The sequence below is a fragment of the Corvus kubaryi genome, unplaced genomic scaffold (genome assembly GCF_017639235.1).
Source record: "Corvus kubaryi isolate FWS band 111438036 unplaced genomic scaffold, C.kubaryi_AGA036_p1.0 37334, whole genome shotgun sequence".
NCBI classification, from domain to species: Eukaryota; Metazoa; Chordata; class Aves; order Passeriformes; family Corvidae; genus Corvus; species Corvus kubaryi.
The window spans coordinates 24480224-24494363 of NW_024581108.1; the positions used below are offsets into that span (position 1 = coordinate 24480224).

At 46.2% G+C, this 14140-nt stretch overlaps 1 protein-coding gene across 2 annotated transcripts in view; it reads left to right on the forward strand.

The window, feature by feature from the left end:
* CACHD1 (cache domain containing 1) overlaps positions 1–14140 on the forward strand; it is an 81779-nt gene that overhangs the window by 47574 nt on the left and 20065 nt on the right. For both annotated transcript variants that reach the window (XR_006016526.1, XM_042030903.1), the window contains 9 exons: positions 1636–1762; positions 3841–3985; positions 5477–5693; positions 9038–9187; positions 10252–10485; positions 11776–11925; positions 12429–12552; positions 13026–13143; positions 13944–14112. Coding sequence is in view for 1 of the 2 variants with exons in the window: in XM_042030903.1 (XP_041886837.1) it covers positions 1636–1762; positions 3841–3985; positions 5477–5693; positions 9038–9187; positions 10252–10485; positions 11776–11925; positions 12429–12552; positions 13026–13143; positions 13944–14112 (1434 nt within the window). In the remaining variant the exon portion in view is untranslated. The remainder of the gene's footprint in view (positions 1–1635; positions 1763–3840; positions 3986–5476; positions 5694–9037; positions 9188–10251; positions 10486–11775; positions 11926–12428; positions 12553–13025; positions 13144–13943; positions 14113–14140) is intronic.

The window sequence follows — 14140 nt, forward strand, 5'->3', positions numbered from 1 at the left end:
GTGGGATCTGTTCCCTTCCCAGTGCCTGTGGGATCTGTTCCCTTCCCTATGCTTTTGGGATCTGTTCCCTTCCCTATGCTCTTGGGATCTGTTCCCTGCCCACAGCAGGAGGTTGGAACAGGATGATCTTTAAGGTCCTTTCCAACCCAAACCATTCAGGGATTCTGTGCCACCTCTGCCTCAGGTGACTCAAACACAGCTGTCCCAGAATGCTCCAGATTTCCACAATGTCCGAACACTCCGTTGATTTCCCTCGGTGCATTAAACACTTCTTTGGATTTGGGATGTTTTGTGCTTTTACCAGGGTTTTTACCAGTCAATCAGTCAGTGTTGGTCATATTGCCAAGCTGTAGTTTTTTAGTAGCTTTCATTGCTCATGTTAATTGGTGCTTCCCTAGAGATTATTTTAATAAGAAAGTACCACATTTTAAAGATAATGAGTGTGGCCTGTGAACTCCAGGAGGGTTTGAGCTCTGCACCGTGGTTGTATCCTGAGCTCAGCTCCTGCTGGACTGCAGAGCTTGGGAGCATGTCACTGACCTTCTTTGTTGTACCTTCTTGTCCATGCAATGAGTAATTAATGATCACTCCTCAGCATCCTGAGGGACTTGGAGGGAAGTTGCAGTATAGCTGCTAAGAGCTGTTATTACCCTTCCCTCTGAATTTTATTAGCTTATCAGGAGGAATTTCCCCATGGAAAGGGTGCTCAGGCCTTGGCAGGGGCTGCCCAAGGGAGGTTTGGAGTCCCCGTCCCTGGGGGTGCCCAAGGAAGGCCTGGCCGTGGCATTCAGTGCTCTGGGCTGGGAACAAGGTGGGAATCAGTCACAGACTGGACTTGAAGGTCTTTTCCAACCTCAATGATCCTGTGATTCCATGATTTTGAAAACAAGAAAGTGATGGAGATGCTCAGGGTGAGGAAGGGTGGGACCAGCATGGAGGCACCACTTGGCACTTGGAGAGTGTGGCCACTGCATGACCCTTAGAGGGAGTGTGCTGTGTTTTCCCTGAAAAAAAAAAAAGATTCTCCCTATTTTTTTAACCTTCTCATCTATTTCTGCACCGTGAGTTTGTCCTTAACTCGCATTTTCATGGAAAACTACTTTTGCTAGATGTTCAGGCAGAGATTTTTAAACAGAAATCAGAATAGGTGATGGCAACAGGTTGGAGCTGTGAGCACCAGACCTGTTTAATATTTTGGTGTTACTCCACCAAAAAGAGCAGGATCTTTTAACATGAAGTTTTTTTCCTTTATGGAAAGGATGTTGACCATGTGCTTATTGTTACAGGTAGATGTAGGGGTGTATATATATCATATATAATTGCCTTTATCTCTTCCTTCCTTGCTCCAGCCTTGCCTTCCCGGGACCTGGGTGTACTTCAGAGATTCAGGAAGTGTCATCACACTTTAAACAAAGTCTGTCAAATCCAGTGCTGAGTTTCCAAAAGACTTGAACTATTTGCAAGTCAGTGGGGTTTGACCAGTGAGTTTTACCCATCCTAAGCAGAGCAGTTTGTGTTTCACATTGGGCCCTGGTTGTTCTCCTCCAAACACCACGAGCGAGGCCGTGAGTGATGAAACGTCCGAGTCTGGGCTGCCTTTTTAACTCTGCTTCATTTTCCCTCTCCACCCTGCAGTCCTGGCTGATAACCTGAAGTCTAACCCAGGAATTAAGTGGCAATACTTCAGCTCAGAAGAGGGGATTTTCACCGTGTTCCCAGCCCACAAGTTCCGGTGCAAAGGCAGCTACGAACACCGCAGCAGGTAGGATTTGCCTCCTTCTAGATTCCTGGGAAAAGCATTAATATTGGATTCCTCAAGCCCTGATTTCATTCAGTCTTGTGCTTTGCCGAGCTGACAACATTCATGAGTAACTTCTAATGGAGTCCCTTGGGTTTTCTTAGGGTCATTTTTTTAAAGCACAGGTTCACTTCTAAGAAACGAGACTAAAATTCCATACAGGTTCCTCACCTCTCCCGAATTAAATCACTTATAAATAGCAGTCACTTGGAAATCGTTGGTCAGCCTGCAGGCAGAATCTGACTTAAATTTGACTCATACTTGACCCCTGTTAACAAAGCAGTGGACACATATCCTACTGCTTTGGCAGGTGCATCACTTTGGGGAGGGAGGGGAAGGATGAAAGACTGGAAAGGAGCATTTTTCCCCAGGTTTGGGTGGCACATTATGGATAGTAGGGAAGCAGCAGTGAAAATTTCCTTCCACTAAAATAAGAAAGGAAAAATTAAGGATCAGCTGATGGCAGGGTTTCCTGCACAGGGATTTCTGTTCTCTGGACATGAAGCCAAGATAGTGACGTGCAGTATTTTTCCATGTTTTTTCTTTCAGTACCATGGGATTGGTGAAAGTGGGAAGGTGCAGTGGCTTTAGTATCTCTGGTCACACATTAATTAATTGTACCAGTTAATCAGTCTGTGCAGGGGAAGCAGCAGCATACCCAGGAACCTTCTGGGGACACTAAGGAAGGTTTGGTTTCCTGTCAGGGTTGAGCAGTCAAAAGTTTACTGATGGTATCTTTGGTGTGTCATCAAAGCACAAAGTCCTGAGCTCAGCTGAGTTTTCTGGGCCCTTGGGAAGGTGTGGTGTGAAGAGGTGAGAGCTGGGCTGCCCCAGTCCTGCTCAGAACTTTGGCACTAAAAGCATCAATGATTTTATCCAAATCACTTAGTCTGGGTCATAGTTCCTCCGTGGCTAAATAAGGGATCTCTTTTTGGTAATATTTACTTCAGAGGGTAGGTTGGGTGAATTAATTAATTAATGCTTCAGTGCTTTGAAGATCAAAGGCCCTATTTCAGTTGCAGGTATTAATCCAGGGTAGAGCTGTAGGCTGTTTTACAGTTAAGACCTGATCTGTGCCAGTTGTTTACTGCAGTGCCTTGTCTCAAATCTTCTGCATTTTCTTTCCTCTTAATAAGATTTCTGTGGCTGCCTTTGATACAATAAAATTTAGATCCCAAAACTCTCACTTGACTGTGACTAGTTTTGTGTCTGGGCTAAAGAGGAAAGAGAAACTTGCCATTTTATTCTTAATCCTTCCTCCGTGCTGAGGATCTTCCTAATTTATTCCAGGCTGAAACCTCAGTGAGAGCCTGTGAACTCTTTCACACATCTCTCAGTATTGGGCTGGATCTGAAAACACTTCCCTGAAAAGAAGTTTTTTGGTGTTAGCACAGACACATGGCAGCACCGAGAGTCCTCACTGGTGGTAGCTCACTTTGGGATGTAAAACTGGGCAGATCCAAGGGCTTGTGGAGCATGACCCGGGTGAGAGTCATTCCAGGGCACCAAGGGAAAGCCCTGCCTTGGCCAGAAGCCTTCTTACAACAACCCAAACACCCTGGGCTGATCAGCTCCCTGCAGCTGCACAGGCCTTTACTTGTCGTGGCACCAGCACATCCCCCATTACTGTGCTCAGTTCTCGTGTGGGTGAAGTTCCCCGCAGCCAGGGTTTACCAGGATGCATTTCTTGCTTGTCAGAGCTTCATTCACACCTCGGTGGGAGCTGCTGCAAAGTGATCCTAAACACTGCTGCTCTGTAAGCAGAGGGGTTTATTCCTGAAAGCGCGTGCTGTGACACAGAGAGAAGAACTGAGTTTAGGTTAAAAAATCCAGAAAGTGAGGGGCATTTCTGCATGTTCACCTTCTCAGCTGGCCTTTCCTGGTACAGGTTTTCATTAGGGCCAAAATTCCTGTTGTAATTCATTGTTTCTTCATGGTTGTTTGCTTGGGTTGTTTAATTCCTGCCTCTTTTCCCTTGTGAGCATTTCAGTGGGGATGACAGGGTGCCTGATGAGGGTGGTTTGGCTCTTGTTCCTCCTCAGGCCCGTCTACGTCTCGACCGTTCGCCCTCAGTCCAAGCACATCGTGGTCATCGTGGACCACGGAGCCTCTGTCACAGAGACACAGCTCCAGATTGCCAAGGATGCTGCCCAGGTGATCCTCAGCTCCATAGATGAGCACGACAAGGTGAGGTTTCTCCAGGCAAGGAGCAGCTTTCCCTTGGTTTTTGGTTCTCACCCAAAGTGGTGTTTTCAGTCTATGGATTCCTGCGGATCTGGGAGCTGCCTGCGAGGGGAGGCAGAGCCTTGAGCTCGTTCCTGGAGCCTTTCTGCTGCAGGGGAAACATTTGGGGATCTTCAGGCTGGGAAAAAGTGAAATCCCACTGATCTAAGGCAAAATCTTGAACTTGAGCAATGTTGAAAGGCTCCTCCATCTCAGCAGAGGCTTCGGTGATGGCCAGCAGGAAGAAGAACCACGCTCCAAGCATGACACCTTCTCACATCCTAGACTGCTTTGAGCAACTCATTTTATCTCTGAGCCTCTCTTTTTCTCTGTGAAAGTGGGAATTATTTATTCTTCTGCAGTACTGGGGTAAGCTGAAGTGTAATTAGTATTTGGAAGTGTCCACAGATAATTATGGTACCAGCAAAGGGCTGAGAAATCTGGGTTTGATTTCTTGCTCTGTCACTGGTACTCACTTGACAGTGAGAAAGTCACTTAACCTGTGATTGTTTTCAGTACAGACAACCAGAGACCCTAAGATGCTTCTTTAAGAAGTCTCCAGTTTGGTCTTTGCTTTTAGTAACTCTCTACTGACGGGACCTTGATCAATCTTTCTCTTTTGGTTTTCTTTTGTGAGTAGGAAGAGTTTCAGCTAAATCAAATTGAAGAACAGCTGATGATAATCTTTGCCTTTTCTCATGAGTAGTGTGGGAAAACCACTTGTAGCTTTGTGCTTTTAGAGAGATTTAATATGGTAAAGCAATCTTACAGTTCAGCAGAATTAAGAGCACTTAAATTTAAGTGTCAGAAGGGTTGGTGTTAATATAGAGAATAAATTTAAACCACATATTCCTTGGTTATAGAACCTGCTACACAGGTATCTAATTACTGCTTAATTCTGTGACTGTCTTGCCTCAGCCATGCTCCCTAATGAAGTTTGTCACTCAGTTAATGAGCCTGGTGTGTTAGATGTCATTAAGGCATGGTGGTAACACTTGCATTAACTTATTTACAGGAAAAGCTGATGTCAGAGTCGCCGTGCTCTGACTGAAACAACAAAAAGCTTTGCTGGGAGCAGTCCTTAGAGGGGTTGTTTGGTTTTTTTTTTTTTTTAATTTCTCTGTGCACTCCACTTTTCTCTGGGCTCTCCAGGCTTTCCTGAAAATGCTCCTGAAAATTTCCCTGTGAGTTCTCCCTTCCCAGGGCAGTACATTAACCATTGTGTGAGAGCAGAGCGAAGCTGACTCTGCTGAGAAACAAAGACCGAAGTCTCTTTCCCTTAAACTCCCCATAATCCTTTTGAAATTGGACAGATTTACCCCCCAAGCATTTCTTTTGCAACAATCAACTTCTAAACCCACGGAATCCCTTCAGTTGGCCTCTCAGTGTGTTGTGTGTGGGTGTGTAAAGCCCCCTCCTGGGAAGGTGATGCCATGGACTCTGTTCCCCGGGCAGATCTCGGTGCTGACGGTGGCGGACGCAGTGCGGACGTGCTCCCTGGACCAGTGCTACAAGACCTTCCTGTCCCCTGCCACCAGTGAGACCAAGAGGAAGATGTCCACCTTTGTCAGCAGCATCAAGGCGTCCGACAGCTCCACGCAGCACGCCCTGGGCTTCCAGAAGGCTTTCCAGCTCCTCCGGAACACCAACAACGGCACCAGGCTCCAAGGAAGTAAGGCAGCCTCTGCTTGTGCAAGCCTGGCTCTTGCTGGGCCTTGCCAATGTTTTCTTACTTCACATTCTCATTCTGGCACAGGCCAAGGGAGTGCAGTGTGTTGAATATTAACAAAAATGTGCTCCCTCCCCTCTTTTTATTTTAAGGAGCGTTTCCTTGGGCTGGAATCCACACGAGGGACTGTTGGATGTGGCCATTCCCTTCTCGTTTGTGTCACTTGCTGCCTCGCCTTTCTTTTGAAGGAAAGAGGAAATTGCAGGATTGAACTGTCTGATAGCTGAGTTATTTCCCCAATCTGTGGCGGGGGGAAAGGAGGATTTCCAAGGAAAATTGCAGCTTCTGCAGGTTCATTTAATTACTGCTGGCACATTTGCATATGGATGATGTGCCTTACTGGAATCCTGGGGAAGTGGCCCTTGCTTCTCAAGGAATGGTTTTTTTGAGAATACCAATTATGGGTGATATTTTATGGAGCACAAAGCTGTCCTGGCTAAATCCTGCATCTCAGAATACCCCCCTGAATTTTCCATACTCATTGTGAGCTTCCCCCTTCCCAAGACTGGGGATTTTCTGGGTGTTTTTTGTAATGAGGATATGATGAAAGACATGGGAAAGATGGATGTGAAATTGAGTGGCAGATTTGCTTGCCAGGAATCTGCGGAAGGCAAATTCTGTGCTCTGAGTGCTCCCTGGGTTTGCGTGACAGTGGCAGTGCCATGGCAGGGTGGAGGGAACAGCCCATCTCCATGGGGATACTCTGATATGTAACACAATTCCCACACCTTGGCCCTGTGCCTGCTCCAGTGAGTGCAGCTCCATCAGTGTCCCAAAGGGTACCAGCTCAGAGGCTGTGCAGAGCCAGAGAGAGAGGAAAAGACCAGGAATGAAAGCACTTTGGAGAGAATGAGGAAATACCCTCGCATTCCACGTGACTTTCCTTGGGTTTATGGAATGGTGCTTTTGCTACCAAAGGCTCAGCCAGTTCCTGAGCTTCAGGCCTTGGTACAGGGAGACTTTGTGTGACTGGACAGAGGATAAGGTTGGCAAGGGCAAGATTTTACCATCCTCTGGCAAAATGAGGAAAGGGCAGCAACTCCATCAAATGAAAAATAAACAATGCAGTGCTGCTGCAGCTGGCTGGGATAGGATGCATTTGTCATCAGGACTTATTCCAAGAACATCAGCTGAGGAGTCTTGCAGCATCCTCCTGCATATTCCCCGTTCCTGAAAGTGCCCAAGGCCAGTTTGGACAGGGCTTGGAGCAGCCTGGGATAGTGGGAGGTGTCCCTGCCCATGGCAGGGGTGGAATGAGATGGGCCTTAAGGTTCCTTCCAACCCAGACCATTCTGGGATTCTATGATTTTATACTTGGCACTGTTTTATATTAGGATTAGAAGTTTTGGCATATTCATACTTCACTGGGCTTCATATCAAACAGCTGTTTTGGGGCACAAGCACAGAAAGTTAAAATGCAAATGCCTTGGATTTAGGTTTTCTGTCCATGTGGAAGATTGTGAAGATCTAATGTGTTTACAACGAATTTCAGGATTCCTGGGGTGAGACAATAGGTTTGAGAAGAGGATGTTTATAAAACATGTCTCATTTTCTTGAAAATAATCTTTTCATCTTTTTAAAACAGAAAAACAAACCCACCAAAAAAAAAAAATCCTTCATTCCACTGTTAATTTTCTAACATCCTGTTCCCAGAGAACAATGTGTGGGTGTGTCAGGGAAGCTGCTGAGATACAGCCTCAGCCCCAAATTCACACTGGCAAAGCCAGAGGGGAGCTGCTGGTGTGAGATGGGACAGTTGTGCTGTTAAACAGGTCTGGATTTGTGCCTGATGCCAGTTCCTGATGCAGTCCTGCTCAGCAGATCCTCATCCCAATCGGTGACAAAATGCTCCAAAAGCTGCTTGCTCTGGTCCCTAATGCAGGTTTAGGACTGGCTCTTGTTACTCCTTTTAGGCTGCAGCACCATGCCTGGCTGCAGATAGAATCTCTGTGCTGTAGCCTAGGAAACACAGCAACAATTTTCCTTAAACTCCACCCAAAGCTGCTTTAATACCTGGCTTTGTTTTTTTCCTACTTTTATCCCTTACAAAAAACTGAGGTAGAAATTCCCCCAAATTAACAGCACCTCCTCTTTGTGTCAAAATCTGGTTCTGGCTGAAATTCTGTTTGAGTCATGAGGACAAAATGTGCAAGTCAAAGCAATGATACCTATTTAATAAAGCCAGCACAGCAAATCCACCAAAAATCCAGGTGAAACAAGAAATCTGTGATGTGACCACCTGAGCCCAGTGCTCTGGGTTGCCTGTGGATGATCCTGATCTGTGTCTTCACTACAAACAAAAACCACTTTTAGTACTGAGATAAATGTGATGGAACAGGTTGGGGGGGTAAGCACAGGGCTGTGAATTGTTGTGTTCAAAGGCTTTGGGGCAGGACTTTGGCCAGGAACATCCTCAGCCTGAAAAACGTGTTCCAGGGAAAGTGTGAGGGGGCCAGGTCACATTCCCAAGCTTTCTGCTCTGCCCTATTCCATAGGAGGGCATCCTGTGCAGCTGCATGCTTTAGGATTGCAGGATGGGAGGAGAACAGAGGGGCAGGAGATGAAAACTGCAGGGTTTTTACCTTTGTGGAGCCTTTTCCATGGAGCTGGAGCAGCTGCTCCAGGTGCTGGACCCGTGTGCTCCTGCCTGGAGGCAGCCAAGCTCTTCAGCCTGAAGAAGGATCCAGGGAGACCTTAGTGCCTAAAGGGGTCCAAGAGAGCTGGAGAGGGACTTTGGACAAGGGATGGAGTTGCAGGAGAAGGGGGAATGGCTTCCCACTGCCAGAGGGCAGGGATGGATGGGATATTGGGAAGGAGTTGTTCCCTGGGAGGGTGGGCAGGCCCTGGCACAGGGTGCCCAGAGCAGCTGGGGCTGCCCCTGGATCCCTGGCAGTGTCCAAGGCCAGGCTGGAGCAGCCTGGGACAGTGGGAGGCGTCCCTGCCATGGCAGGGGTGGCACTGGATGGGCTTTAAGGTCCCTCCTAACCCAAACCATTCCATGACTCCAAAGCCAGAAGGTGCCTGTGGGGTTTGCTCAGGAGAACAAGCCCTGGTGCCCCTGGGTGGCCAATAGGCACCAAACCAAGCAGAAGTTTGGTAAGTGCCAAGAGTGAAACTTGAATACCAAAGGCTGTAACCCATGAGGCTGCAGAGTGTGTTCATCCCCTGGAGGTGCCTGTGGATCCCTGGATGAAGCTGCTGTGAGCAGATTTCAGGGCTCTCAGCACAAGGCTCGCCCAAGTTAAAAATCTGATGCACTTTGTGCTGTGTGTGTGATTCTGTTTTAGATACTGATATGGTCATCATTTATCTCTCGGCTGGGATCACATCAAAAGATTCCTCTGAAGATGATAAAAAAGTCACTCTGCGTGTCATCAATGAAGAGAACAGCTTCCTCAATAACTCCGTGATGATCCTCACTTATGCCCTCATGAACGGTGAGAGACACCTGTCATTTCCAGGCCATGAAATTCCCCTTCTTGACACAGCACAACTCGTTAATTAAGCTCATTCAAGAATAATTCCAGGCTTTGCTGGAAGCAGTTTGTTAATGGATTTTGGCACATTTAATCCAGAAGCTGCATCCAGATGTTGCTACCTTTATGACTGTGTTTATAAACTGGTATTTATAAGTGTGCCACTATATCTTTGTGTAGCCCAGTGCAGCTGCAGGGATATAAAGTGTTGTGGCCTGGATTGTCCAGACTGAGTTAAATTTGGTAATTATTGCAACTGCAAACCTTCCTGGGGACTTCCTGGGGCAGCAAACTGGGAGCAAGTGTGATTTCATCAGCCAGGGAGGGTGAATGGGAGATCAAACCTAATCTGAAATGCTTTGGTAACCTGGGAACCAACTGACAGTGAAGTTAAACATGAAGATCACCCACCCATTTTCCAAAAAAGCATTTTCAGCACAAGAGCAGTTTGTTGTATTACTGAAAACAGGCAAGGAAATGAATGCTTAACCTAAGGGATGATTTGATTGTAAATTTAAACACTCATTTGAGACTGGGGCGTGCAAAAGGCTTTGATTTGTTGGCAGGAGTTGAGCCTGGGACTTGTGCAAAGTGTGGAACTGGAATGTTGAAGCTGGGGAACAAAGCCTGTTATCTCCCAGGGCAGAGGATTCGCTCCTGGTCCTGCCGGTGGGTGAGCCACTGGTGGAGAACAAAGAGCTGTCCTGTGGATTTATGGGGCACACAAATCTTTGTTCCAAGGCCCTTGTTTAAAGTGGGGATGTGAACAGCATGGCAGATTTCTGCACTGTGCAACAGAGAGAGGCAATCTCATTAAATTTTGTGTTAGGTAATTAATTTTCCTCAAACCAATCTTGAAGCACTTTATCACTTCAATAAGAATATAGAATTTTCAGCCCTGCAGTACAGAGTATGGATCATTCTGCTTTTATTTCCAGTCCTTGGGAGAGGGATGCAGAAGCCTGGATGGAAATGAAGCTTGTTTGACCTGTTTGCTTGTGTTTTGTGCCCCTGCTGTGTGGCAGAGGGGGTGACAGGGCTGAAGGAACTGGCCTTCCTGCGGGACCTGGCCGAGCAGAACTCGGCCAAGTACGGGGTGCCCGACCGGAGCGTGCTCCCTGTCACCAAGGGCAGCATGATGGTCCTGAACCAGCTGAGCAACCTGGAGACCACCGTGGGCAGGTTCTACACAAACCTGCCCAACAGGATGATTGATGAGGCCGTGTTCAGCCTGCCCTTCTCGGATGAGATGGGGGATGGTGAGTGCTGACCTTGGGTTCAGGTGTAAAAGCATCAGAGAGCAGGGTCTCTGTGCTTACATATCCCCAGGTACACTGAAATCCTGCAAGATTTGGGGTTTAGGTGTGTTTCCAAGCCTTTTTGCCTGTAGCATTTTCATCTGCACAAGGTCTGGTTGTGAAAAAAGTGGGAACAAGACAAGGAGTTGACAGATTTAGTTTGGATTCTCAGGGTGGCATTTGTTCCTGTGTACGAGTACGTACACAGCACTCATCACTTAATCTGAGGGGAGAAGCTCTTGGTACTGGAGGGAAACAGGTTGGAGTGCCATCCATGGCAGCCCTGTGTCAGAGCAGGATGGAACCAGCCTTGCAAATGGCACAAGGAGAGATAATGAATTATTGTCCCAAGCTGGCCACCCTCAGCCCTCCGTGGCTGCAGCACACCCAGACTGTTCTGAGACCCCAAGCAAGTTTAAGGCTGTTCTGAGCAAATCTGAATAAGAGCTTTTGCTCCTTCCTGCATTCCCTCCCTCGGTGATTAAGCTCTGTTGTTGCTCTCTCCCAAAGCTATATCCAAGCACCATGGAAAACGTGAGCAACCAAAGGGTTGGGAGTGGTGCAAGAGAAGTTTGTCTTGCACAGATTTCAGAGTGTACTTAAAGGCTTGTACATGCAAATGGATTTTATATTGGGTTGAGGGAAGAGCTGCTGAGTTTGCAAACAGTGGAGAAAATAGGAGTAAGAAGGTGTTGCAGAGTTCTCACCTCAGGCATGAGATGCATCCCAAACTGTTGGGTAATTATGGCTGTGATTCCCAGCACAGGGGCAATACTGGGATTTAGTTAAGCAGAGGAGGTTTAATATTGTTGTTATGCAATTAGATGAGCAATAATTCATCTCAACTGTTGCTTTACAAGGACAAAGTCACTTCCTTCCTCTTCCATCCTATTTTTTAAGCTGCCTTAAATTCTGTTAAAGGAACAAAATACTCTGCTGGCTTCCTGTACAAATTTATTTCTTACCTATAAGGAATCACTGACAGCCCCCCAACCATCAGTTGTGGTGTGTGTTCTAATAAATTGAGTAATATACTTTAGGTCACTGTCAGAAACACAAATTAACTAATTAGGGAGAGTGGCTGACAACAGCCAGACCCGACAGAAACCCTGCTGAGCCTCCCTGGCCATATTCCAGCATGGAATATATATAAAATTTAACTGTGTAACATTTCAAAAGGCTCTGTTTCCTCTAAAAATAATGAACCAGATAATATTGCTGATGGTTTTATGGTGGTTGTCTCCTTCCAAGGCCTGATCATGACTGTCAGTAAACCCTGCTACTTTGGGAACCTCCTGCTGGGAATTGTTGGAGTAGATGTCAATCTTGCCTATATCCTGGAAGATGTCACCTATTACCAGGACTCCTTGGGATCCTACACCTTCCTCATTGATAATAAAGGTAATGTTATCAAATAATGTCCTCTAGTCCCACTGAGCTCATGAACCACCAGTTTTGAATTCTCATGTCTCTGAGCAGTCTCCAAGTGCTGAATGATAATATTTATTACAAGTTTAATTGCATGTTGTTGGTTAGCTTTGCCTGAGAGTTGCTGGAGATTTTAGGTGGATTCATGACTTGAAACTTCTGTCCTGGCATTCTGATTTGGAAATTTGCTGTGGGGATTTCCTACATCTGTGACATCCAAGGTTTTCTAGGAAAGAAGGAAAACTGGTGTAAATGTGTGTCCCCAGCTCTTTTCCTCTGATCCAGCTTGTTTTATTGCTTATTTTTTCAAGCTGGTTTTCATTTGCAACCCCTTTGGTGACAAGATTGTTTGGTCACTGCCATCTTTGCCAAAATTATATACAATGACTGTATATTCTTTTTTCCCCTACAAATACCCGTCTTGGGCTCAGTGTTTTAATGCATTCCACATTTGGGGCTGTGTGTTTGGTTTTTAGGATACACTCTGATGCACCCCTCCCTGACCAGGCCCTACCTGCTGTCTGAGCCTCCTCTCCACACAGACATCATCCACTACGAGAACATTCCCAAATTTGAGCTGGTGCGCCAGAACATCCTCAGGTAAGGATTGGGATGCAGCTCCCAAACGTGCAGCACTGGAAATATTTCTAGAGGAATTTTAAGAGGATGTAAGGTAAAATTCCTTTTCCTACAATATCTGGGTACTTGGATGAATTTTTTTCCCCTGGTTTGGTTTTTCCTCCAACTTTGTTCATCTGTTATGTAGTGTTTCCCAGCTGATCTGGGGAATATTCCTTCTAATCTCTGTCTTCCCTGTCAGGAAGATTTCCCACTGTTTGGTCGTGGTTTTCCTTTATCCTGTGCCTAATCTGAGAATTCCTAAGCTCAAAATGTGGGGGTACACAAGTACATTTTCATCATACACACACTTTCCTTCCCCAAGCACAAATAACAGTTAATTCCTTCAATTCTTATGATAATTACATAAATGCACAACAGAAAGATTTTGCTTAAATCCTAACAGTTTTGCCCAGGGTTGAATAAAGTGCTGGATGTTTTATCTGCCACTGCAGCATTCCCTTGGGCAGCCAGATCATCACAGTTCCTGTGAACTCCTCGCTGTCCTGGCACATCAACAAGCTGAGGGAGATTGGGAAAGAAGCCTACAATGTCAGCTATGCCTGGAAAATGGTAAGGAAAACAAGTGTGGGATGGCACAGAGGGAGCTCATGGCTCTGCTACTCTCCTTCCTTCAGTTTGGAAGTATCTGAGCACTAATCTCAATCCAGGGATTAAGGTGGAATCTAAGGTTAAACATAATCCAGATGAATTCACTGATGCCAGTAATGATGGGTCACTTTGTGCCAACAAACTCAAGAAGGTACCTGTGGATCATTTCACAGTATTAAGTTAAATCCAACCTAAAGGATTAAGCTGAGCAGTTTTAAGAGATTAAATCTGTCATTGTTTTCACACAGGAAGGTGTCTGGAGCTGATTTTCTAATATTGTAATGCTGCATTTAATATCAAACTCCCTTTGCAGAGCAGCTGGGACATTCCAGGGTTTGCTGGGCTGCTGTAATTTAGAGTCCTTAAAATACCCAAAACCAGTAAAACATGTGGCACATGCAGCACCCAATTAAGAGTGGAAATAATAAAATCTGGTATTTGGGAGTCAATTTGTTTGTACTCTCCATAAAGGGAACACCAGTGTGTGTCCAGCCACGGGAACCTGCAGCCTCTCTTCTGTTAATGACAAAAAATCCCCATGGAACAGTGTGAGAATTCCTAACAGTGTTAGAAATTATTGCTGACTGAGCAACAAAATGAAAGTCTCGCTTGGTTTTCAGGGAAAAAAGATCACAATATTTTTATTTTCTGTGTTAAGTATGGAAAAGTGGTTTTTGTACAGCTCAGTGGCTCCGATACACAGAAATTCTGTACATCCTGCACATTCTGGTTCTGTTTGGTGACTGGCTGGTGCTCTGCAGGTGCAGGACACATCCTTCATCCTGTGTGTGGTGGTGATCCAGCCAGAAGTTCCTGTGAAGCAGCTGAAGAACCTGAACACGGTGCCCAGCAGCAAGCTGCTCTACCACCGGCTGGACCTGCTGGGCCAGCCCAATGCCTGCCTGCACTTCAAGCAGTTGGCCACCCTGGGTAAGGGCCCTGCCAGCCTGTCCTGGCC